General features: G+C 36.3%; 1 protein-coding gene across 1 annotated transcript; it reads left to right on the plus strand.

Annotated features, from left to right (window-relative positions):
- Window positions 1–734: 734 nt before the first annotated feature.
- opn8b (opsin 8, group member b) lies at window positions 735–27,254 on the plus strand. Its single transcript, XM_038286024.1, has 4 exons — window positions 735–1,041; window positions 13,922–14,215; window positions 22,987–23,312; window positions 26,675–27,254. Exons 1-4 carry the CDS (start codon window positions 972–974, stop codon window positions 27,017–27,019), a joined length of 1,035 nt encoding a protein of 344 aa, XP_038141952.1. The 5' UTR covers window positions 735–971; the 3' UTR covers window positions 27,020–27,254.
- Window positions 27,255–27,876: the final 622 nt, after the last annotated feature.

Genomic DNA, 27,876 nt, shown 5'->3' on the forward strand with positions numbered 1-27,876 from the left:
ACACAATCTGTATAAAATCTGTAAATCTTATCTGCCATTACTTATCTTGTATTATAAACCCGCTAATACATATATAATCCTTTTCCTATTATGTATATTCTGTATAATCTGTGCATGTAGCTCCCATATTCATATTTATATTTATACACAACTTTTTACAATCCCTAACTATTACTTTTTGCTTGTACATAGACCTGTAATAATATTTATATCCTGTATAGCACATCTGGATGGATGCAAACCACATTTCGTTGCTTTATACTGTGACAGTGCAATGACAATAAAGTTGAATTCTATTCTTTTCTATTTTGTGTTTTTTCTACAATAATCATCATTTTTTTAAGATATTGAATTTGGGGTATTTAGCTGTAAGGGAAATTAATTACCACTAAAGATGTTTTTGTTTGATGTTTATAGTTTTAGACTTTGAACAGGCATTTGTTGAATAAATAGTTTTTATAATATTCTAACTAGTTTTTTGTCAACATTGCATAATAATTCAAGTTTTCATTGAGGGAAGGAGGTGGCATCATGGAGGCGCAAAGATCATTAATGCGTTTTTAGCAAGTCCTGGTCTACCAACTGCTGACTCACCAGATACTTGATTTTTTATTTTTTTTATTCATAAATATATATACATTTTATTTTTATTTATTTATTATTATTTTTGTGTGTGTGGGATCAGAAAAGCTTGTCTCCTGCCCTTTTTAACCCGTCCCTCCTTCTCAGAAGGTTAAGTCACCCAGCACCATCTGGGAGGCTGCACAGTTTGGACAGCAGCTCTGCCCTTTAACGCACGATCTCCCTGTTTGCACCCCGCTGGCTGCGGGCGCACAGCAGCAATCTCCTGCCTTGGCTCAGTGCGCTCCTACCGATAGACCCGACAGCAGCACCTGCAGCGGCCGACTTTTACTTAAATATCGCATGGACCCTTCTTTTCTAAAAAAGAACAAGTCTTTTTCACCTTCCCAATGGACATTTACGCTTCAGCGCTGTCACCGGCGCTGGACATCGGCACAGGATGCTATCTGCTGGTTTTAAGTAAGTAAAAAAGACACGAATAGTTTTTATTTATTTATTTATTTTATTTATTATTATTTTTATTTTTTATCAGAAAAATATTCACATTATTCTGTCTTAGATTTCGCTTTTTTTTTATATCCGGGCAGTCGCACTTTACACTTTATGTCAGCTGCTTCAGGATATTTCGATCTGTTTAGACACAGCCAGAAAAAACAGCTGTCCTGCTTTCAGGGAGATGTTTGGGTATGTTGTCCCCTGACGTCTAATCGTAGGTAAACCAATGCAGATGTTATTTGTCCGCCTTTCTAAATTGATCCTGGGTAAATTTCAAAAAATACCTGTTGATGAAAATACCACCTTTATGGGTTTATAATCGGCTTCTAAAATAGAGACAGAATTACGCACAAATAGACCGCTGGAATCAGTCAGAAGACTGCTATTCAAACTCAGTTGTTATATTGAGGATGGTCCCTGATATGAGATATTTTATCTGCATCCTAAAAAACAATTTTATATTGCACTGTTATTCAATATAAATGCACACCCATAAATATAAACTTCAATCACCTATATGACATGGGTGGTTCCAGACAGGGGCCAGTAGAACATGTCCTGGCCCCTGTTATGGCCCCTGTACTGAATACATAATACTCAAAGAAATTCTATTGATGATATAACAGACATGGTTACCAATAGGTCCTTTGGATCAATTTCATATTTTTTCTTTACAAATTCTGTTTTACTAATCATTTAAAAACAATAAAGTGATAGCTTCAGTGGTATTGAGATAGGATCCAAGTTTTCATCTGCTAAATTTTATTTTATTCTTTTTTTTAAGCTGAATTTTTTTTTGTTCTAATTCATATTTTATAGAAAACTGTAATTTTAGCTTAAATTAAGTCAGAAATATGTAAAATTCCTAAATTATGAATGTGTATGGATCTAATAAGACATTTTTTTAATTTCAATTAAATCTAATTGAATATAAATTTCACTTCATGCTGTTATATAGGTATATTTGAATCCCTTGCCCTGTTTTTTATATCATGCTTTTCTGTGCCCCAGTGAAAACATACTGGCCCCCTCCTGGCCCCCTGTTACATTTGGTCTAGGACCGCCAGTGCTGTAAGATAAAAAAAAAAAGAGAGAGAGAGAGAGATTTAAGCTTTATCCTGGCATAAATACAGTGGGCACTTACATAGAAGATGAATCAGTTCTTGTTGACATACAGTGTAAAAAACATTCCTAAGAGATTTAGGTCCATTTTGAGGTGATGTCCTGGTGATCTGCCAGCTGATCCATGATGCAAATAGCCTGTTCAGCCATATCCCAAATGTGTCCTACTGAATTCTAATCTGTTGGCTGAAGAGGCCATCGAGTACATTGAATTTTCTTGATTTAATAGCTTGAGTTTATTTGAGTTTTGTCACATGGTGCATTGCCCTGCTTTAAGGTAGCCTTGGGGAAAAAAGGGTTACATTAATCATTCAGTGATGGACATCATTAGAAACAATAATTAGGTAGGCGGCTGCTTTAAAATGAAGTTCAGGTTTTAAAGAAGCCCAAGTGTTTCAAGAATATATTCTCAAACTGTTACACCACCAGCAACAACCCAGACCATGGCCAATATAATGCCCAATTTATTTGTTAATATCCTTGCTTTTATTGGATGTAAAATTCAAATTGAAGCAATAACATGACTCATTGTTTATTATGTATTTTTGTTGCTTCTGACATGCATCTCAGTCTACTTTCACTCGCACTCATAGAAGAGAGAACTGTGGTTTTCTTGGAGCTGCAGAACATGTCTGCAGAATTTTAAGTAATAACCTTTGGCTGCATAAATCATAAAGAATGAATTTGTCAAACACCATTCAGAAAAGAGCAAACACTGTACCGTCAATTCTGCTGTCTTGTCAGAGACTTTGGGGCTTACCTTAAACTTTTTATCATCACTTAGAAAGGAAGTGCAAAGAAAACTAAGCCATGTCTAAGTTAATTGAATAATTAGCCTGTATAAAATTATTTACCACATGCTCTCAATTAAAAATCCATCTCTTGTTCTTATTGTGCTTGTTTATGAGTGTATTTATATTTAGCTTTACTTTGAATGCAGAGGAAAATCCTTTGCAATCTTGTCTATGTTGATGCATAGATTAAACTTAAAAGTAAAATTTTAGGTAAGTAATCACTCAAAACAAATATTGATTATTTCTTTTGGTCATTTTGGCACACTGTAAAATATGCTGGATATAGATGATTTATCTTGCAGCAAATGTGTTTATGTCGGGAATCATATGGAGCTACATTAAATGCTATACATTTAGAGTTAATTTAAACTCAAAAACATGTTTTATCCCTGAACTAGTACATAGAAAAAAGGAGATTTGAGAGAGGTTTGAATTGTTGTCTTAGTTCTCTGTTCTGTAAAAGTTATGTTGTTGATTTGACAGACGGTTCAAACCTACTCCCCTCACCCTAAACCCAGGAGAGGCAGATATCAGCCCCCTCAGAAATAATAATGCGGTCATGGGAGTTTGGTTGTTTGGTCCAATTGTGTTTTATGGATTGGGAGAAGGCTCATGACTGTGTGTCTCCAGGGCTTTGGAGGGCTTCCTCATAATATGGGGGGAAGCTTTCTTAAAGAACTATCAGTGTATAAACAAAATAACTGCAGTGTCTGCATTCTTGGCAAAATGTGAAGAATATTCTTAGCATATGTTGGTCTGCAACGAAGTCTGGACCTTTTCATTGACCTTTTTATGTGGCTTTCATGAACAGGATTTCAAGACATAATGCTGAAGAGGTGTTGTCTAGCCTTTCCTTTATGCAGATTGACGTGATTCTGTTATCTTTGCAACCGATTGTGAAGGAGTTGGAATGGAAGCCATCTCCTGGGTATTGTTTTTAAGCAGAAAGATGTAGTGTTCCCCTCGGGCTAGAGCTGAGCCTTAATGCAAAGTTCTCAGTGGTCTGTCCCCCACCTATAAAATATTGATCATGACTGGCAGATTGGACAGATGAAGGGCTCAGTGGGCATTTATAGATAAAATTGTTAAAGGTTGAAATATGGAGCTGCAGATTTTGCTTTTGCGGGTACAAGTAGAACTTCTTGTCCTCACGCAGGCAGCAGGGCAGTACTGTGGGGAGATAAGTTCATCAATAGATTCTTAGCTTGGGCTTATGCCTGAATCGGGGACAGATTAAAGATAGTGTTTATTATTAACTCATCAAATCTATAATTTAGTTGGGGAAGTTTTAGTACAAGGTAGCTAACTTTTGCAGATAGCTTTTAACAACATTCTAAGTAAATCCTCATTAGCAGAGCTATTCACTAATCTTCATGTGCTGTATTGAAGGAAGGAAGAGCTTGGTAAATCACACATGTCTGCTGATATTAGCCTAAAATAATTTTCCTGTAACATCAGAAATTCCTAATATCAGACATCTGAATATCTCAAGGCAACTCATCCGTTGTAAATCCGAATGCAATTCTGTGAATCTGTTATTTACACAACAGGATTATTTTACCACATCCTTTTCTCCTCTAGTGTTGTAATGTGCAAAAGCTCCAGATGGAGGAATAGTAATCAGCTAAGATGACAGTGGCTTTGACAGTCCTCCTGCTATCTCACACATTACATCTGCCTCCAGCCCTGACATAACAGCCAAAGACACATACAGACAGTTAGGTCTAAATGTCACATTCAAACTGGGCTGAAAGTACACTAACCGCTGCCAATGATGATCCAAACACAGAGCAAAGCCAAGATGGCTTTAAATTAAAATTTACATTTTATTAAAATTTCATATTTTTTCAAAAGATGTGGTTCATGTTAGAAAACCACAAAAAAATCTATTACTGGACAATTGAAAAAGACATTTTACACATGGAAAAAGGGCAAATGGTAAAGCCTTTATTCAATTGCATGTTTTTAAGAAACTTAAATTAACATTAACCAAAAGTTTTTCTTAGGCTTAACTCTACCCACTTCTGTGTTTATTTATAATGCTTAGAAAACAAATAAATTTGAGCAATCAGCCAAACAGCAAATGTATAATTATAGACATGCCAACAGAGTATAATGGATGGTTCTTATACACTTTAAAAAAATATGATTAAATAAACTACAGCGCATTAACAAAGCATTAAACTCCAATGGAAATCATTTTATCTATATAATCATTTCTGAAACTTGTTGATTTCACAATAGCTAGGAAATTATATTTATAAAATCTATGATTTTAATGAGACAAACTTTGAATCAGATCTAAATTGCCACTGCAATTCACTGCAATTTTATTACAATTTCCTTTTACAATAACCTTAATCATGTAAATGTTCCACTCCAAGGTTTTCAGTTTTCCATGTCATTAAAATCTGGCTTGTCCCGAGTCAATTGTTGCAGGAGTTTACAATAACTGTTGTGTGAAAAAGTGCTACATTCTTCTTGCATGCAGAAATCTAGGTGCTAGCTGCAACTCTATTTTCATCTGCACGGTTAAAAATACACATTAGGCATATTACTGCCACCTAAAGGGCTGTTGGGAGAAATTTAGTTAATTACTCTTGTTAAAATTAATATGACTAAAACTGAAAGCTGAAGTCTGTAAGTTTTTAAAAATCACTTTTTTGTCATATTGGCTAAAACTGTCCCTATGCCCAGACAGCAGTACAGGTGCTGGTCATAAAATTAGAATATCATGAAAAAGTAGATTGATTTCAGTAATTCCATTTAAAAAGTGAAACTTGTATATTATATTCATACATTACATACAAACTCATATATTTCAGATGTTTATTTTGTTTAATTTTGATGATTACAAATGACAACAAATGAAAATCTCAAATTCATCATATCAGAAAATTTGAATATTACTGAAGACCAATAAAAACAAAGGATTTATAGAAATGTTGGCCAACTGAAAAGTATGAACATGAAAAGTATGAGCATGTACAGCACTCAGTATTTAGTTGGGCCTCCTTTGGCCTGTATTACTGCAGCAATGCGGCGTGGCATGGAGTCGATCAGTCTGTGGCACTGCTCAGGTGTTATGATAGCCCAGGTTGCTCTAATAGTGGCTTTTAGCTCTTCTGAATTGTTGGGTCTGGTGTATTGCATCTTCTTCTTCACAATACCCCATAGATTTTCTATGGGGTTAAGGTCAGGAGAGTTTGCTGGCCAATTAAGAACAGGGATACCATGGTCCTTCAACCAGGTATTGGTAGCTTTGGCACTGTGTGCAGGTGCCAAGTCCTGTTGGAAAATGAAATCTGCATCTCCAAAAAGTTGGTCAGCTGCAGGAAGCATGAAGTGCTCTAAAACTTCCTGGTATGTGGCTGCGTTGACCCTGGACCTCAGAAAACACAATGGACCAACACCAGCAGATGACATGGCACCCCAAACCATCACTGACTGTGGAAACTTTACACTGGACTTCAAGCAACGTGGATGAAGTGCCTCTCTTCTTTTCCTCCAGACTCTGGGACCTTGATTTCCAAAGGAAATGCAAAATTTACTTTCATCAGAGAACATGACTTTGGACCACTCACCAGCAGTCCAGTCCTGTTTCTCTTTAGCCCAGGCAAGACGCTTCTGACGCTGTCTGTGGTTCAAGAGTGGCTTGACACAAGGAATGCGACAGCAGAAACCCATGTCTTTCATACGTCTGTGTGTGGTGGTTCTTGAAGCACTCACTCCAGCTGCATTCCACTCTTTGTGAATCTCCCCCACATTTTTTAATGGGTTTTGTTTCACAATCCTCTCCAGGGTGCGGTTATCTCTCTTGCTTGTACACTTTTTTCGACCACATCTTTTCCTTCCCTTCGCCTCTCTATTAATGTGCTTGGACACTGAGCTCTGTGAACAGCCAGCCTCTTTAGCGATGACCTTTTGTGTCTTGCCCTCCTTGTGCAAGGTGTCGATGGTCGTCTTTTGGACAACTGTCAAGTCAGCAGTCTTCCCCATGATTGTGTAGCCTATAGAACTAGACTGAAAGACCATTTAAAGGCTTTTGCAGGTGGTTTGAGTTAATTAGCTGATTAGAGTGTGGCACCAGGGGCCATCAATTTTGAACCTTTTCACAATATTCTAATTTTCTGATATGATGAATTTGAGATTTTCATTTGTTGTCATTTGTAATCATCAAAATTAAACAAAATAAACATCTGAAATATATGAGTTTGTATGTAATGTATGAATATAATATACAAGTTTCACTTTTTAAGATGCAATTAGCTGGGCAGCACTAGTGATTGCAACATCTTGTTCTGTGGCTGAATCACAGCAGGACAGACTGGGGCACTTCAATGGGATCACTAGGGACTAACTGCACTTGAAAGACCCATTCCAAAATAATGAGTTTACTGGTTTATTAAAGAAGGATTTAAATGATTGAATGTGGTGATGAGTCATCTAGGAAGATTGGGTTAAAGAAATGTGTGTTTAAGCAGCAATTGGATCTACTAACCCAATTTATTTATTCTACTTCTGTTAGAAGGAATAGATTTAATTCTAGAAAGCAATTAAAGGAAACTTGTGGAGAGATACCCAAATGTCTAACCCAAGTCATTCAGTAAAGTTTTTTTTTCCATATGCTAACAATAACATATCCTAATAAACTTCTGAATTCGAAGAAAGAAAGATAAGTCCATTGGTATTTTGGTGTTTTGCAAAGAGAAAGGATTATTGTGACCCTTACTGACTCAAAACAGGAAATGTTTAGTCAGCTTTCGTGCAAAACAGTGGGATAATGCTTCTGTTCCCTCCTACAGACTGTTTATATATATATATATGTATGTATATATGTTAGATTTTTTTAAATCATTTTGTGTGTGTGGATCAAAAGAAACAGGAATTGTTTCAAAAATTGCATTTAATTCCTGTTTGTACTGATCATTGAAGTTGTTAAAAAAAAGTGATTAAATGGCCAAACTAATAAAACATTTATGTCCTGATGAGGTTTTTTTTTATAAAGTAGGGGCTGCATTCTGTGGAAAGCCACAGGGTAAGTAAAGGAGATGCTTCTTTAATTCCTTTTCAAATAGTAATGCATAATTCAGTTTCTACCATTTACCTTTACTCTCATGCTGCATCCACTCACCACTTCCGTTTGTATAATCCCTCCCAGTCAATAGAGTGCTATAGACCAATATTGAGCTCTGTTAGCATTAGAATGATTAAAGCGTCCCTGTTTATATCTCTGTCTTGCACAACAAACTGCATCCCTGCGGCTTGTTGGGCAGTTGTCCTATCAGCTATAAATTCCCTTTATGTGGTGGAAATGTTAGATTTAGTAGAAAGAAAACAAAAGCAAGTGAATTGTTTTGTTATTAGTTCTTTTGTATATTAATTGTGCTTTGCAGGCATTAGTTCTAATTAAATCTAGCCAGTGAGTGTATATAGAAGTGTTGAAAAGCCACTTTTAAGGTAACATGTGTCCCCATTGATTCCTTTTTGTTCTTGTTCAGTGAGTTTTTAGAGCTATATTGGCTTAGATTTGCCTCCTTGAAGGTAATTTTCAGTGAGCTGGAAGTTGATTTGGCCTCTGTGCTTCTTGCTTTACAGTCCCAGAGTGAGTCTTTTGTGAGGTTCAGAGTTCAAATTAACTTTTGGCTTGTAGAAATCTTTTGAGGCTTTCTACCTCAACAGAATAAGTATAATCATCCAGAAAAATTATTATTGATATTTTTTTCACAAAAGTAACACAAAAAAACAAAAACAAAGTTCAGTTAGATCAGCACTGGTGAAACGCAGTATGAGAGTCTTGCAGAATCCCGTTCACTGGGCTATTCTGACACACGACTGCTTTGACAATTTTCTTGTTGCTTTGGTGAGGATTACCCCGCATTTTGCTCTATGTACTTATACTCATTGTCTGCTGCTCATTGGGAACCAGGTTGCAGGGACAGCTGTCTTAGTAGAGACACCAAGATTCTCTCTTTCCCCAGACACCCCCACCAGCTCCTATGCCATAAGCCCAAGGTGTTTGACAACACGACAAGAGAAGGAGTCTGTTTCTAAATTTATATTTGTACTTGTGCATTCTCATACAAACCAAATACATCTCATATCCTATCAACTGAGTTGTCTAATAATCCTTTCCCAATAAATATTGAATTCTCTGTGAAATAACACCAATAATTCTTTGATTGGATCCTCGTCTAAAGGACATACAAGGTTTGGTTTTTTAAACCTAATGCGTATAACTGATCTAGTGAATAATTTTTTTTTAATTTTAAGTATCGAACTACAACAAAAATCTCCTGATTTGCAGGCCAGAGCCCCTCCATGGAATCCCTCCATAAGTGGCACACCCACCCCCATAGACGCCAGAGTATGTAGCCAACCCCAAAGAGCCCACCCCCACAACAGCCAATCAAAGCCATTCCAGGCTCCTACATCTGTTCTATCCTCTAATACCAATGGCTGCCAGGAAATCTCAACACAGGCAGTCCACCTCCCCAGGACAAGTACGGCATCCCAGCCCAAGCGCCAGACACCCCCGAGCGTCCCTTCACCCAAATGCAGGCACAGTTCACGCTGATGTTTTCCCCCAAGATCCTATGTGTCTGGCAGTGTGACAGAGCAGGTGAGGGGGAAGCATCTGAGATGGGGAGCAAAGAATATGAGAACAGGGTTCTTCCAGGGAGCCAGCTCCCCTATTGACCCCAATGTGTTCTCCACCCTCTGATGACCCCCTACCCCAGGTACAACATCCAACCCAACCCCCAGCCCAGCCACTGCCATCTATATAGTTCCTGTTCCCATTAATCCTGCTCAAACTCTAAAGTAAGCTGAGTTTAAACCCAGAATACATGCATATCTAGCAATATACTCAAGTTCAGTCCACAATGCCATATTTTAGCCAACACAGAGCACAAACATTTCACGGGTGTTTGAACCTGACTTTATCAGTTTTAGATGTTTTTTTGAATGTATCTGCTTCTCATACAAATTTAAATAAAAAAATCTGCAGAATAGAAAAAAATTAACATTCAATAGCAAATCAGAAGTATTTTACACTCTGTTGTTTGCGCATAGGCTATACAGTCATCTATCACTTCTTTTGACTCCAGTACGGCGGTGGAAACTCAATAATCTACTCCGACCCACGTGACTGAATTGGAGCGCAGATCTGGATATCTTGATAGTCCTTCTGAAGGATGATCCTACACAGGCACAAAAATAAGATTACCTATATCACTTAACGTTAAAGGGCTATTAAAATCCAGTCTAGGATAAAAAAATTTTTAGAATATTATTCTTTGCTGAAATTTTGTTAATGATATTTAAAAAGACAACATGCATATCTGCCAATATTTGAACTGAAATTTCAGTGCTTCATTAGTGCAATCACGTTGTTCAGTATTTCAATAGCTGCATGTTCTCCTTTAATAAAATAACCTTTTTGGATTCAAACTGTTTTTACAATCCATCACCGATGGGCAATACTTAGCTTTACAGTGTTGGAATCAATGTATTTGTCTACTGAGGATGATAGTGATAGAGACCTTCAATCCCACTGTTTTTTTGTGCCTGCTTTATTCTGATCAGGCTTATGGGGAGTTGGAGCTCACAGTCCCGTTGCTTGACCAACATAGAAACATATGGCTAAGCTAAAGTTAATATAGTCCAACCAATTAGTTTAGGACATATGTTGTAGCACTTGGATGCTCTAATGCGTAAATAAAAAAGCTGAAATATACAAGGACAAGCAAACTATTCTCAGAATGGCCTGACAAACCAGATAGAGATGACCTTATCAGACTTGCACAACTCTGGCAAAAGGATTTTACACTTAATCTGTCTAAAGTCTAGAGAAAATGCAGCCAAGCCGTATGTGCTGTCTTAATTCCAGGACTATTCCTCATGTTGTAAGGATGAAAATACCAATGAAAATGTAACTGAGAATAACAGCATTCTGTTTTTTAAGTGGTTTATTTCTCATTCGTTATATCTGCTGGAATGTTTGTAAATGTGCATCTGTATTTGGAAAATAATTGTCACCATAGTAACAAAGACATAGTTTTGGACTTTTCCCATATTTGTCAAATGCTCTGGTGAAAACGGTTTTAGAAAGCTGCAGCTTAGCAAGAACAAATGCGCCCCTTGTAAGCTAAATAAGTGATTTGGTAATTTTTTCCATTAGCCTGTCAGATGTTTTGCAAGATCTTGATTTATCCAGTTAAGGAATGTTGAATCAATTCATCCTGGAGTTATAAAACCCTGAAAAATAAGGATGCCGAAATAAACGGATCATTTTTAATCGAATTTGAAAATCATATGTTCCCAGATAACTGTGAAACTATTTAATTCAGCACTACATTTGCATTTAGCAACATTATCTAAACTAAGAACAAGGATTTTATTATATACTGTTGTGTTTTAAGAACAGCTGTTTTTGCATTCCCTTATTGGTAACCCTAACATTTACTTCATATGGGTTGTTATAGATTCAGAATTTTGTCTTTCGTCAATTTTGTTATCTGGAAACATTCTGCTTCAAAAACACTTTTCGGAATTCAACATTGGGTATTGGTTTAAACTCTCTCTCACAGTTAGAGGCATTACAGGCTTGACTGTTTATGCACACAGGTATGGCTTTTATTTAGGCTGTGATATGGTGCACTCAGTCTGTTGTTTTGTTTCAGAGAAATTTTCCCAGACACCAAAATCATGGGGTCTCATGACGGACAAATAACCAAATAAATAAGCACTCATCAATCTGCTCCTTTGTGAGTGTACCGGTTAGGATAATTGAGTGGTTTTGATTCCGAAAATAAAGGAGCACAGAGAAATCATCAGTTTTCAGCATCATCAGCCCTGACGGGCAATCTGCCATAAGAAAACTCAAGAATCCTATCATTTTTTTTAAATCAGCGAATGCCCCTAACACATAGTCACAGTCTTTACTATTACTGCCTGCATGCAAGGTAAGATGTTTCCAGTATTATTTAGGTGAAGGGGCAGTGAAGGGTAGATTTGCTTGATCTGAAATCTGTGTAACATAGATTTTGTCACCTGTACCCAACCACCTTAGTTTCCTAAGACTTTTGTTGGATTTCTGGCATTTCAAGAACCTTGGTTTAACAGGCAGGATGTATATCCAGCCCTCTATGCTTCCATGATCCCATCTCAGTCATCCTTCTGGAGATGCGAATAGAGATGTACAAGACAAGCAACCATGCACACAGACTCACTCTTAAGGGCAATTTAAAAGCAATCACTGAGCTAATAATCATATTCTTGTTCTGAGACCAGAGGACAGGAGAACCCACACAGGCTGAGACTTTCTTGCTGCAAAGCAACAGTAGTTCCACTGTGGTCCATAGGGAACAATATCGTGGCCTTTCTTAAGAGATATCCAAATCTGCCAAACATCTATGTTGCAATTTTTAAGCTTACCAAACAAACTGAGAAGGGGGATTATTTTCAGTGCAGCCATTCAGATAAAATATTTAGGACCGGAGGGTCACTGTTTTGTATTTCAGATTTGGGTTCTTTCTGTGTACTTCTAGCTTGTTCCCACTATCCAGGTGTGCAATTTCTCCTGTTTCTGCCTTCAGATTGTGTAAAGTTATTATTATTTCATTAATTATTGGAGTAATATAATTCCTGTAGATCTAGAGTGAATGTCATCTAATGGTCCAGATGTTAGCCTTAATGCTTGGATATCAAATGTTGCAAGCAATGTAACACTGGTAAAACAAGAGAATTCAATGACAGCTGTATTCTTCAAACGGATAGTCAGAGGCCTGGTTTCCAAGAATCAGTTTCGCAGTTCCTAAACTAAATACATAAAATAATAATAATAATAAATCATTTTCAGGTTTGGAAATAAAGATCAAAAAAACTTTTCCTGATAAGATTTTTTTTTTCTCTCAGTTGCCTTTCAGGGCTTTGGTATGTTAAGGAAATCTCTGTGTTAAGCTTTCTCTCTCCAGTTCTTTTCCAGAGAAGAGATTCACTCAGGACAAATATAATATAAATATATACATACATACATAATATATATGTATTAAATGACAACAGATTTTGACAGAAATTGTACTCTTACTCAGACCACAGAAGTCTCCCTGACTAACAGGAGGCAGCGCTTATCAACCGGGCTAACCTCTCGTTGGATTCGGCCTCGAATCACAGTTAAAGAAGCATTTTATTCAACAGCCACATCATCACATCATTACATCATAGATGTTTGTAAAAGAGGAGACATCCATGGCTCCAGCATTATAAAACTATTACACAGTGTCCCAGATAAAAACACAGAAAACTTACTGTTAAGAAAGATCCACTCTGTGTGTTATGTATATAATGAAGAAGATAACCATATAGCCTGACAGAAGAACTGTCCTAATTAAGTAAACTACTCAGGAAAACATTAGTTCTGACATGCAATAGACAAATATTATTAGGGTTAACAGACTCACACATCATAATTCTAACACATAATGCTTGGTACTTTTAAACAATGTAATCAACGTAATTTTTATAATGGAGCAAAAGTTTGTATGAAGATATCTTTTCTGAAACAGAAAGACAGTAATAGTGATTTTTTTTAGAAAAAAAATGTAAGGATTTTTTGCTATGTGTAATCACAGCACTAAAGTGTCCATGTGACATAACGACAGGTTGCTTAGGCTCTTCCCAGGGTTTTGCTGGGATATGCTCCTTTCTATCCTGTTCAGGCCAAAATGATCAAAGGAAATAGGATCAGTGTGTTTTGACTTTATTTTTCTCTCCTTCACCTTTCTAAAAAACAATAATAACCGCTTCTAGTAATTCCCTTTAAGTAACTTTGTGTTCCCTTGCTTCATTTTAATCCAAATCTAAGGATCTTTGCATAAAGTTTCTCTCCATTTCAGCTGTCTCTCTCTCTCTCCCTTCTGTCTTAGCTGTGCTCTCTGTTGTGGGAAACCTGCTTGTCCTCACCATGGCATTCAGGAGATCATCAAGGCTGAAGCCGCCAGAGCTGCTAAGTGTGAATTTGGCCGTGACAGATCTTGGAACAGCCGTCACCATGTATCCCCTGGCCATTGCCTCTGCCTGGAGTCACCACTGGCTTGGTGGAAATGCTTCCTGCATTTACTACGGCCTGGCAGGCTTCTTCTTTGGGATTGCCAGCATCATGAACCTCACCGTCATGGCCATTGTGCGTTTTGTTGTGTCCCTCAATCTGCACTCTCCAAGTAAGTAATCACACCCTGAAATGACTGGCTTAAAGTAAAGGTAACTTTATTCATTTTTTTTTTTTTTTTTTTTTTTTAGTGTATTAGTTTTAAACTTTCTGATTGTTTTTTAATTAGAGCTGAAACAACTGGATTTACCATGATTAATCCAATTACTAATAATTTTCAAGTAATATAGTAATCGATTGAGAGCCTAAAACATGCCTTTAGCTGACAGAGAAACCCACTAAGAGCAGTAATTAATATAACTAACTATAAATACATTTGTAAAATATATATATATATAATTATTTTTTGTATTTAAGATGAAAGCAAACTTTTTCTTCTGTCAATAGCTCAATCCAGAACTCCTCAAGTTTGACCTGGTTTAATTCTGTAAAAAAAAAGCTTCTTCAAGGAACCTTTTGCTATCGGATTATTAATCGTTTACTTGCTAAATTAATCAAGAGATTAATCAATTAGCAAAATAATCATTAGTTGCAGCCCTACTTTGATAGTAAACTTTACCTGTTATTTTTTTTACCTTTAAGGCTTATAATTTTGCCTGGAGTTTTTTTAATCGATGTTAGTTATTTCTGTTTATGCCTGTCATTGTCATGATGGGATTTAGGTTCCTAACCCACATGCAGAACACACACATAGACTGGAATAAAAGTTCAACAGTTTATTGAAACAACAATGAATATTTCAGGCTGATGCAGGGAATCAGATCCAGAACCGGTCAAACAGGGTTCTCTGCAGATGGGGACAGTTAGATTAGCCAGGATGCTGATGATCTTGTCAGAGGAGTTGTGCAGGTCTATACCTGTGATGTGGTTCAGGCTAAGCAGCTGAGGGAGGGAACCAGGAGGGTCCGAGGCAGATGGTTGGCAGAGGGCTAGGCAACGGCAGGGCTCGACTTCAGACTTGTCAGTGTTTAGGTTCAGAGTTTCTTCCAGTTCTCTTCTTGAGAGCGGACAGGCAGGTTCTGATAGTTTGAGTTCAGCAGACCTTCTGAGAGCAGGCAGGCAGGTTTCAGCTGAAAAACTCTTCCAGAGTTCCAGGGTTCTCTCAGGTTTCTTCCTAAGAAGCAGAGAGGACAAAAACTGGTTAGATTCAAGTTCAGGTTTTCAGGGGAGTCAGAGAATCAGACAGGCTGGTTGGCTCAGGCTTGCTAACCATAACTGGCTTAACACTCTGGCGCTGGAGTGTAGTCCTGCCACTGCCTATATCCTGGTCTCCTGATGAGCAGATGAGAAACAGCTGGTGAAGTCAGTTCCAACTTCAGGAGACCCAGAACGCCCTCTGAAGGAGAAAGGCAGACAGAACCCAGAAACCAAACAGAAAGACAAACCCCAGGAAGGGATCCTTGGCGCCCTCTGGTGGGCAAGCCTCCGGATCCCAACAGTCATATTCTGTCTTTATTTTTTTTATTTGGTTTTTACAATGTTAGTTCATGTTTCCAAACTTATTTCAGATAGACGTTTGTAAGTTAATGGTTCTCTTTATTAAGAGCTTTGTAGTTTATTATTCAGTGAATTTTCATTTTCTGTGCTTGTATTCTTTACTTAGATGGGGGGAAGACAAGTTTACTTGTCTTGTAAACTGGTGGGAACTCTGCAAGGGAACCACTTAATTAGATTATGTTATGATGTTTATTAGTTAGGATGGTCAATTCCAAGTCCTTGCTTAAATAAAAAAAAAAAATTAAAAATGTACACTAATGTCTACAAGCCACTTCTGTCAGACTTTAGTCTGAGCCTCTCTAAACTCAGAGCCCCACAGGCATGAAAAACAGGACTAAACAACACAGTAGCTTGCTGTTTACAGAAACAATAGTACATGCCAGCATCTCTGTACTAATATCTTATATATTAGCTGTTAAGCATTCAAAGTCGAAAATGTCTTTTCTTACCTTCATCTATCAAGATGAAGGTAAGAAAAAGCAGAGCATAACTATTAACAATGATGTGTTGTAGGAGCCAAAGCAAAGACGTAAAAGTCAGATTAAATGTGACATGACCACTAAAACTGCATACATGTTACATATCCGGTATTTCTTATAAGAGCTATCAAATAGGTATTCAGTTCATTTCAACATATGAAGTGGCTCAAAGCTGATTTTAGTGCAAGGTGAAAAGATCAGAATTGGGCCAGTAGGCTGCTGTGAAAACATCTTATATGTTTTGCATAGAAGGAAAAAGTCATACTTGGGTCATCTTGGCCTGTTGTGTGAACGTTCTTCTACGACAGCCTCCAGCTGTAGAACGCTTGATTAAGCTGCTGCTTACTGGAAGAGGAGCAATGAATCCTAATTTTATTTAACTCTTGTGTCAACAGACCACACAAGGTCTGTTGCCCGTTTCACGAAGCAGGTGTACTGAAAACTCTGAGTTTTCCGTTTCACAAAAAAAGTTTACTCAACCTCTGTTTCTGTTACCACAGTAACATTCTGCTCCCATAGTAACAAACCTGCTCCCAAGCTAACCTGCTCAGGGGCAGGTTTTTTTCAGTATACTCAGAATGTCTTTGTGTCTCCACCCTCCTTAAACCCAGTAATAATAATTCAATAATTCTATTTCCTGATTTAATTAGCAGAGTTCTGTCATAGTTTTGCATGAGCACTAGAGAATAAATCATTCACTAGCTCCATTAGACACATTAGGTGTCTAAAATAAAAAACACAGCATGTCCTTGTGACGAGCATTAAGTCACAGAGAATTAGATATTTATAGGGAAAGGGTTGTCAGACCACGTATAGATGTCCTTTCTTATTCAGTTATCTTCATGAGTATGTTTCACTTTACAACTCATCACATACATTCAGATTGTATCTGTCCACATTTGCAGGATTACACAGACTTACACAGATTACACAGGTATTTAACAGAACTTGACATCAGCCAGAACACATTGATGTGTAATAACAGCACTACAGAAAACAACTGCACAGCTACTTAGTATTGACTGTGTAAATTTATTTCTGAGGTCTGAAATAAACTCAGAGTTTCAAAGCTTAGGGTAGGTCTATTCAGAGTTAATGATTTACGTTTGAATTTGGTAAACCTGCTATGAAAAGGGTCTCTGATAATTTGGGCCTGATTTCCTGCCACCTACCTTCTTTACATGTCTCAAAATTAAACGGATGTGTCTAATAAGTCAAGACTTTCTTATGATTGATGGTGATCCCAAAAAAAGGGTAAAATCTACAACAAAATGTCATGTAATAAAATAAAGAAACAACGAAAATAATGCTGTGAAGCTGTGCAGAATTATGTTAAAATAATATCGATGTGACTTTCTGATGTTTAAGATGGTTTTACAAATGACTTGCATACAGAAAACCGTATTTCTTTATATTCATCTAGATTATTTGCTCATATTAAATCTGGATCTTCTTTTGATGTGCTGGTTTGTTAAAGTGCAGACTTAAAGGAGGATGGACCCCCTTTTTTTCATCAATTTTCCAATGTAAAGAAAGACATGCTTTTTTTAAAGGTCATATGTATTTTTAAAACAGCACACGGAGGAACCTACGTCTTAAATAAATATTGAGAAAACTGCTTGTGGCTCTTTTGGCTCTCCTGTAGGTTTAACAACATAGAACATACTGTAGGACTGTGCTTTTAAATATAAAGGTTATAAAACAACTAGCTTAAGCAATTTTTCTGGATTTCTTTAACAGAATAACTAAAAGTTTAATAGCTGCAGGCTACATTTTCCCCTTAATCATTATAATATGGAGTTTTTAAAAAGATTTTATTTTGTGGCTGGAGACAAATTCTTATTTAGTAAGAACAAAGCTTATAATTCAAATGCCTATTAAGGACTGTTAGGTTAGAAAAAAAATTATAATTTAAGCAGTGTTTTCTTTTTCAATTTCTAATGTAAGAAGCAAACGTGCAGTTAAGTATTTTCTGTCTGTAGAGGGGGAGGATTGCTTTACCAGGTTGGCATAATTTACTTCAAAACATTCTAGAAGTCTTTCAAAGTATTGTGGTGCTGCCATGTTAAATAGTTGCTGAAAGAGAAATGTTATGTTAAATTTGCATCTGTCAGGCATTAGGCTGGCAGCATTGTGGCTCAGTTTAATAACTGAATATAAATGTGTCAGTACTTGAGTCTGAACTGCTCCTGAAGAATTATAAAGTATTAAAACACAGGAGCACACGAAGTTATGTCCCTCACACAGGAAATGACATCAAATGATCTTTACCAGATTTCCAAATAGCCAGCAAAGAAGAGTTGAATAAACAGCGTAATATCCAAAAAGTCTGGCTTTTCTTTTAGACCAAGATGAGGTTAAATATTGCCTTATTTACCTCAATAAGTTGTTTTTGTCAAAAAATGACATCTTTTTTTTTTAGATGTGACTGATTTACAGAGAAAAAAAATCTATAAATCTACAACTTAAAAATGAGGTCCTATTTATTTTATGTACAAGGTTACTGACAGAGACACACAGACCTTGTACACGCATTCCCACCTAAGAGCTGTTTGGAGTGGCCAATTACCCTCGCATGCATGAATCTGGAGTGCAGGAGGAAACTGGAGTACACAAAGAAAACCTACGCAATTAAAGAACAGGCGTTACCACTCAGCCAAGGGTTACAAATAAGAATTCACAAAATATGTATATCAGGAAACTCGGATATACAATAAATATAATACATTAGATGTAATTAGTTGTTTTTTTAACAAACCTGTTAACAACACCTAGAGTAGGACAATTTCACATGGATGGAGGTGGAGTACTCTCAGCTCAGAGCCTTGTGGTTAGCATTACAGGAGTACAGAGTGAGGGAACATTAAGAAGGGACATGTGATGTACCTTTTGGGATAATTATACATCAAAAGACATGATTTTTTTTTTTATAATACGAAAAAGCAATATGCCAAACAAATGTGTCAAATAAGAACTGCATTTATGTTTGGTCCCATTCAGCAGATTATAGAACCATAGTAATTTCAGTCATAGATGCCAGGTTTTGGAGACAGAAAAAGACGTAATTGGTGATTGATAACAAAGCGTTTCCAGGCTTAATGTGACTTATATCCTTTAAAAGTGTAATAACCTGTTTGCTGATTTCCACTGGTTTTCGCTGTGGAAGAAGGTTTATATCTAGAGTTTGTCAAAGCACATCTTGTCTAAAGAACATTTTGGAGTAATTATGGATTTCAGTTTACTTAGGTAAAGACGTAGTTAATCTGATGAGCTACAAATAAAATCTATCCAAGAACATTTTTGACTTTGGGGATTACATATATTGGCTACACAACAAACCAAAGCACTTTTCAAATATAATATGTTCTATATGCATTCCATGGCACACTAATGTATATGGGGTGCCAAATATAAAAATTTAACAAACTAAAAAATTCACAGTTACATTTCTGTTATTTAGCCCACTTTCTTTGTATTTAGTCTATATTTGCAAATATAAACACCAACAAGGGCATGCACCAACAATTCTGAAACTCAAGATTTGGAATAAAAATTAAAGATATATGGTTATATTTGAGATTTTAATTCCATTTGGTCTGAATTCAATTTTATATAGTGCTAAAGAGGGGCCTAACTTGGTCAAGCAAAGTGTTTGTAATAGAACTGTTAGATTCTCTGTGTTTGTGATTCATTTGAATAAATTAGTTACAGTATGGTGTTTTTTTCCACATTTATGGCTAAAACAAACTGGACATGATTTAGAGTCCGATCAGATGGACAGTCAGCAATTACATCTCAGTGAAATGCATGGGTCTGGTCTCTTTAACTGTGTCTGAATAGCAACAACCAATGTAGACCCAGATCTATTTTGGAACCTACGAAGCAATTTAGTGGCAAAGTCATGCGATAGACAGAAAAAGAGACACAGTGACATTGTTAAACATATCCGCTTTGGGCAAAACACAAAATAAAATCCCTAAATTGTAAGGTAAAACCAAATAAACTGTGCATTTTACTCATGATTGGAGCTCAGAAGTACAGAAAAACAGAAAAAGTGAAATAGTGAGCCTCTTTGAGCTTCGAAAAGACAAATGCACAACAACAAGAATGATTATTAGGACAATGTGGGACGGAGGCTGTTTTTCCATTTTTATGTTTATTATGCAATTCACTTTTTCAGCGTTGCTTTACTTCACACTCTCTTAAGAAATAGAAAAATAACCTTTAAAAGAGGTCTTTCTGAGAATCAGTTTTCTCTGACCTCACTCTATTTAAACAGTTCCAGTCTTTTTTTTCACATTTTCTTTTTTTTTTTTTTTTTTTTTATGTATTTTTCCTTATATTTTGTATACCGTATATTAAAATCCTTTACCTGGGGTCCGTTTCATGAAGTAGGTTTACTGAAAGTTTTCTAAACCTGAAAAAAGGGAAATTCTGTGGTTTCCGTTTCACGAAGAGAGTTTGGTCAACCTCTGTTTCAGTCACATTGTGACATTCTCCCCAGAGGTAAACTGGTCGGTAGCAGGTTTTGTTCAGCAAACTCGGATATATATATATATATATATATATATATATATATATATATATATATATATGTCCGTTAGACACATTAGATTCACTGCATTTCCATTTGACAAGGATCTTACTGAAAAATGATCAGCAAATTTTTTACAGAGAATTAAAACTAGTACTAATAGGGTCAGGATTAGGATTCACTCGGTGATACTACCTGGGCCAACTGGTACAATCTGAAGCCATTCTATGACACCGATACCCGCTAATAACGACCATTTATGGGATTGAAAACATCCGAGGCGGCTGGAAAGGGCAACTCAGTATTTACTGTGTAATGGGAGACAGAATCAAACTGAGAACCCATGAGACGATGAACAGGTTCTATCTATTAGAACAATGTTTTTATTCTTCATTTACACCCACTGCCAGATGATTTCACCTAAATAGATACATTGATTCACTACCATTCAAGTAATAAACCCATATTGTTATTGTGGTGACAACAGTCTATGGCAAACCATTTTAATATGTATTAGTAAAACTCAATATGGATTACTGATATCTGAAAAAAAAAACGTTTTCACTTGTTGAAATCATCATTTCAAACAAAGTGACATTCTTCACATCTAGAAGAAACATTCTGGGTGTCTAGAAATTAATATCAGATCTCCATATTCTTATTGTTACCGGTCAGCTTTTGTATTATTTTGACTATGAACAAATGTATTTCAGATATCATAAATATATATTGAGTCTAATGTCAACATGTCCACCTTAAATTTGTAAACTTTTCTAGGTATATACAACTTCATTCTTACTAGCATAATTTTATGATTTTTTTTCTGAAATTCAATTTCTCCTGCAAAAATGTAATTTTGAAAATATATTATTACAGTTAATTCTAGGGGTGCGATTTTGATCTGGTAAGAATCTTATTTTAGTGATCTACAAATGAAACAACAGAGAGGAGAGTGCTTTTAAGAAATTATATAGCTATAGATTCTGTATTCTGTATATATATCTAATTTATCTGCACCATCAATACCAAGTCACAATTAATCTGATTCTGATTCTGAAATATAAAAAGACCTGCCATAACCCACTTCATATAAACTGATGCATTCACTTGAGCAACAATCTTCTCCTTCGCCCCTCCTTTACAGCTGCAGCTGCATTCTTCTGTTTCTTTTTTTCTTTTTCATTTCTTAATTAACATCTCTAGTTCCAGTGGGTTGAAATAGGCCCTTCCTGTTGCCTGTTTTCATAGTGACTCATCGAATCGGGGCTCTGCTAATGATGGCTTTTTAAACTTGTTACAAATGCACTTAACTCTGATGGACCTACTTAGACTTGATTGAACAAGCCATTGTGAAAGCGAAAACTCAGAGTTCCCGACTTTAGTCTAGATCAATTTAGCATTGCAGATTTGAATCTGCTTTTTGTTACGGACCCCTGTTGTGTTTTATTTAAAGAGCATGGTGCGCAGGCTGGTCATGACGTGGGACAATGCTTTGTATTTTAATTAACAGCCAGCTTGGCTCTGTGACAATAAATGCAGCTCTGCTTTAATTAAACTTAAGAAAAAAAACTGTTGAATATTTTGGGGGAAAACATTCAAATACTGGACTTTGTTTCAATTTGTGGGGAAACAGCGCAAAAAAAAAAAAAAAAAAATGGCACACTCTTACAATATTCAGGACATCTGTTCACTATTCATAGAGAGTCAGATATAAGCAGATGTCCAAGTCTTTAGATTCATGTGATTTCAATTTTAGATGCTCCAACATAGACAGTAAATAGCAAACGCTGTCACAACAGCTTAATATTAATCAGTTAATCCTGCTGTGAAACCTGACTCTGATAAAAACATAAAAGAAAGAAAGAAAACGCTTTAATCCTTTTTGTCACATACTGATCTTTAGTTGTTAGCCATGGTCTTCATTGACGACATTTCTTTAGCTTCACTTTAAGAAATAATCCTACAGTTGTTTGCTGAAATCTACCTCTTTATGGTGATTCGGGAAATGGTCTCATGAAACACAGACAAAGCAAACTTAGCTGTATATTATCAAATAAAGACATTTTAAACATTGTTGGGGGAATTGTGTTTGATGATCATATGCATAAAGTCAAAACTCCAGTGTGCACACTGGTATGACTGGAAGTATCTTATAGTTTCAAAGCAACCCTCTTTGGAAATGTTTCCATTGATCTGTAGTCATTTCTTTTCAAATAGATTCTGGTAATAAAATAAAGGTGAAAGCCAGAGATCGTTGTACAGACAGATGAAAATAATACATGTTTTTACCTGCTACTCTTTGTTTCTCTGCAGAGGAGAAGATCAGTTGGAAGAAGGTGAAGATACTGTGTTTGTGGACCTGGCTGTACGCCTTGATCTGGGCTCTGTTCCCTATTCTGGGCTGGGGCCGGTACGGTCCGGAGCCCTTCGGCCTCTCCTGCTCTCTCGCCTGGGGACAAATGAAACATGAAGGCTTCTCTTTTGTCATCTCTTTGTTTTCCATGAACCTGCTGATGCCTTCTATCATCATCGTTTTCTGCTACTTTGGCATAGCTATAAGGCTTTATTTCACCTACAAGAAGTCTCCGACCAACAAACATGTCCCCAATATCATCAAACTGCATCGAAGGCTTCTAATTGTAAGTTACCGTACTGTTCTTTATGACCTAATTAATGACAGTTTCTGGAGCTAAAGAAATTCAGACCAAATCAATGGAGTTCCACCTTTTAACAAGCACAACTATTTGATTCAGATGGAAAAAGGAATGATTTCAAGTATTATCAGTCCTCATTAATGGGATTTTCTTGCTAATATGATGGGAAGCTGCTGTCTCAAGAACACAAGCTTTGTTTTCATGAGATACTCAGAGGACTGTGGGTTTTAAAATGATTGGTTCTTGCCTTATATTCAATTTGGCTCAGCTCAAATGTCATCACACTTGTTAATGACCTGAATATGCCAGCATATAGAAGTACCCTGTAGTTTCCTTTTGATGATTAATACTGATAAAGATATCAAGACATCATTTAAGGTGTGTTTTTTTTTTAGCATAATGGGGTCATTAAAGCTAATTAGATTAAGTTTTCTTGAGCTAAGAGCATTTATGTCACTTATTTGCTGGACTAAACAGTAAACATGTTGCTATGCATGACAGCTGCATGAAAACTGCTGACTGTATCCTACCAGCCGTTACATTTCCCTGGTTAATAGAAGAGGACTTGGAGATTAGATGTCGTTATGGAGCTGATAAAACAGTTTGAGAATTGTTAGAGAGGGGGGAGACCTTCTGATGGAGTCAACTGATCAGTGTCGCTGCAGTGAGCGTAAAAGAGCAACAACGCATGTGAGTGTGATGGGAAAGAATAATAATGATTCAGTTTAAGAAACGCTTTGTGGGAAAAATTCCTAAAGCAGTGTGCATGCACTATTTTTATCTAGATGCAGCCCTGTTCCAGATACAAGAGGTGATACAAACTGAAATAAAGCAAAAATGACCATTAAGTGATTAAGTGATCATCAAAGGGTCGCAGTTTTTTGGAAGTGCTTTTTGTTTCACTCACTAGATTCTGAAATGATTGGAAAATATTGAAAAAGAAATTTCTTAACAGAGAGGGAGGTTCTGAAATGTGTTTCTAAATCAATAACTGATTCTGTTCTTGTTTTTTTTTCTTATAAGTGCAGGAGAATTTTTCAAAGGCAGTAAATTGAGTTTTAATTGTTTCACTTCTAATTATATATATAATTGTTCTGAAGACAACAAGTCCCTATTTAAATGAAAATGTACTGGATAGTATAATAAGTTTTTATGTAATATGTTGATTTAGGATTATTTCATGATGAAAACTGAAAAAATGCAGATTTTTCATCTTCAGTAAATCATTTATTTCTGAACTCTCTATAAGACATTTTTTTTGTCTCTAAATTCTTCTGCCTCCCTCAGTTGCTTTGTACAATGAAGATTAGTTGTTTTTAAGATCTCCTCTACATTAGAACCACTTCTTGTTTCAGTGTTCAGAGTCAGAAAATCTTCTAATATACTGTACCCAGGGGGTAAGTACAATTAGAGCAAAGAGCTGAACATCAAAAACAGCATAATAAGCGGCAAATTATGCAACAGGCACTGTACCCCACGACATAAGCTGGAATCTTAAGTTATTTAAACCCTTTAAAATTCAACAGGGGAATAGCTTAAGGAACAAATTTTGGTCTTCTTCGAAGGATTTTACATATCAGACAGCAGAAGCTGTGATCAGAAAGCTGCCGTTTTAAGGCTGGAGAGCACGTAGGGTCACTAAGAATTTCATCAGCTTCCTTGGGGAAATTTGTTTCAAACACAGGAACAGAATTTAAAAAAAAAAAAGTTAGTGCAATATATTTTTCTACCCTATTTTAAATCCTGGCACAGTTTTTTAAAACGCCAAACTTACAGCCTGCTTGATGGGATTTGCCTTCCTGCAGCTTGTGTGCAGAAATAGCTTTAGTGTTTGACAAAGCTAATGTAAAATGGTAAATATATGCTAATGTGTTTTCTAAGACTGTTAATCACATAGAGTTGCATACATATTGATAAAAGGTTTGAATGTAAATTGGTGCAACAGTTTACAGACATTTTCTTTGGTTATATATACATTCTATTCTTTAAATAATAGTTTTCCATCCCTGTTAACATATGTTCTTATCCACCACCCTAATAGGTTCTTGTTACTTATATTCTTTAGATATGCCTATGTATATAATAAGGCAGGGAGGAGACCACATTCTTATGCACTCAGTATTTAACACAGCTGACACAATGAAATATAATGATGTGCTGTTTTTGTTATTTACTCAACATATGGTCAAAATAGAGACATACATGTTATGGAAAAACCCTTCTAAACTTGAGAAAAGTCAGATTTTAAAGGAAACAGTCAATTAGTTGTTAGTAGAACAATGAGAGCAATCAAATTTACATTAACTTATAGATATTTAAACTGTTTCAGAGGAGTGATCACAGCGCTCTGTGTCATCAACGATGTGTCTGTCTCACGGCCAGCTCCCAGGTTTGATTAATACTTTGTAATAAATAAATGAATAAATCACAAACATACTCAGTTTTGCTCCCGCTCTATTTTTAAATACGCAGTAGACGTATATAAAACCCGCGCCCTATACAGTAATCCGGTGTGCCTTATGTGTGTGTTAAATACAGTAATGGCACACATAACTGAGACTGCGCCTTTTAGTACAGTGCGCCTTATGGTCGCGAAAATACGATAATAGATAAATCACATCCCTTGATCTTATCTGTTGCTGGGTAGATTTTTTTTACATTTTTTTGAAAGAGCTTCCTGAATGGGAAGCGAAACGTCTTTAAACTTGGAAACAGTGGATTGTTTCTTTTAACGTTTTTGGATTGCCAGGTAGAGCTGTTAATCCCCAATACTACCTGTATAAATATGACCTTACCATTCTCTATTGACTATAAAAAAACAGCAAATAACAGTTCAATGATTATGCATCTTCAGTTAAAATCCAATCAAAATATTTATACTGGATTTTTCAACAAAATAAAGCAGCTAATATTAGAGTTTACTTAGTATTGAAGTTTACATCTATAAACTAATTTTCAATGTTAAGATGTATAAAAACTAAATGTATATATACTGTAAATAGATTTCCTTAACTAATGTTTTTAGAGATTGTATGTAGTTTGAGAATTATACATGATGCATAAGCTTTTGTTTGTATACGTCATGACTGCAGATACCTTTGGGTATTGACCCCTGTTGTATCTTGAGACTGAGTGATGTGCAGACTGGAGGGATATGACCCCTTTTTTATTTACTGATGTCAAATGATGTCAGTCACATTTTTTAGAACCTGAAACCAAAAACACAGAAATGTTTAAGACAATCAGCTAAAGAAATCTTCTTTGAACCATTTAAGTATTTGTGTTATATTTCCACATACCCAGTGGGACATCTTTTTTACTGACTGTGTTCTGATGTTCTGCTGCAGATCGCTGTTTTGATCAGCGCTGGCTTCATAGGCTGCTGGGCGCCCTATGGATTGGTAAGCCTCTGGTCCATTTTGAATGACAGCAGCAAAATCCCTCCTGAGGTCAGTCTGCTGCCTTGCATGTTTGCGAAGAGCTCCACCGTGTACAACCCTTTGATCTACTACTTCTTCAGCCAGAGTTTCAAAAGGGAGGTGAAGCAGCTGTCATGGCTCTGCAGAGGCTCCAATCCGTGCAGGGTTACCGACAGCGTCAACGACAACAACATTTACATGGTTAGCGCTAACATCAAGTCCAAAGAAGTAGCGCTTGAAACTTTGCAGGAGATCACAGAGTCAACAAAGTGACTCTGGGGTAAAGGAATCGGGACATGCATCAAATCTAAGACAGCAAACTTATCAACTCTCATCTTTTCAGGATAGAAAATCATCTTCTGCATTTTCTTTTCATCACCAGATAACGGGGGTCCTCTGGTGCACTGGCAGGATGAGTAAAAAGCACTGTGTTAAATGTTGTGAATGTTCAACCAACAACAATCATGAAACTGTATTAAATTCAAGCTTGGAGTTTGCACCCGTAAAGACTTCTAAAGGCTAAAATGTGGGTAAAAACACCTGGTTATAAACAGAGTCAACACATAAGTAAATGCATTTTAAAAGTCACTGTTTGTATACTTAAAGTAACTGGTTACATCATGTATTGCATGTTGATACTGTTAAAGCCTTGTATGACAGACCTACTGAAGAGCACAGTAACACGGTCTTACCACTACTTTAAAGAATCTAAATGTTTTTCACACTACAGATAGCTCATAAACTGGAGAATACTTTAGCACCATAAAGCTGTTTATTTGTTTAGCTGTTGGACATTTATATTGGCCCAATAGATGTCGATTTACAATGACACAATAAACCTTTAAACCATTCACCTTTCTGCTCTGCAGCTGTTTATATATGTTCCCCCATCATGTTTTGGCACATAATCCTCATCCAGTAAATGTTAAACAAACTGAACACAGCAATCAGTTACGGTAAGCACATTGATCAGCAGATTAACATGTTTTAATGCTTGTAGTTCCTAATTGGTGGCACCCTAACAGGGAGCCTTGTTGAAAGATAGACTTAATTTGCTGTCAGAAACAGTTTTTTAATCTGCATTATTTTTGTATCTCTATCCTTCTTTCCATTCACCCTGATTAGCTTCC

This window comes from Cyprinodon tularosa, unplaced genomic scaffold (genome assembly GCF_016077235.1).
Source record: "Cyprinodon tularosa strain WSP-4 unplaced genomic scaffold, ASM1607723v1 ctg22, whole genome shotgun sequence".
Lineage (NCBI taxonomy): Eukaryota > Metazoa > Chordata > Actinopteri > Cyprinodontiformes > Cyprinodontidae > Cyprinodon > Cyprinodon tularosa.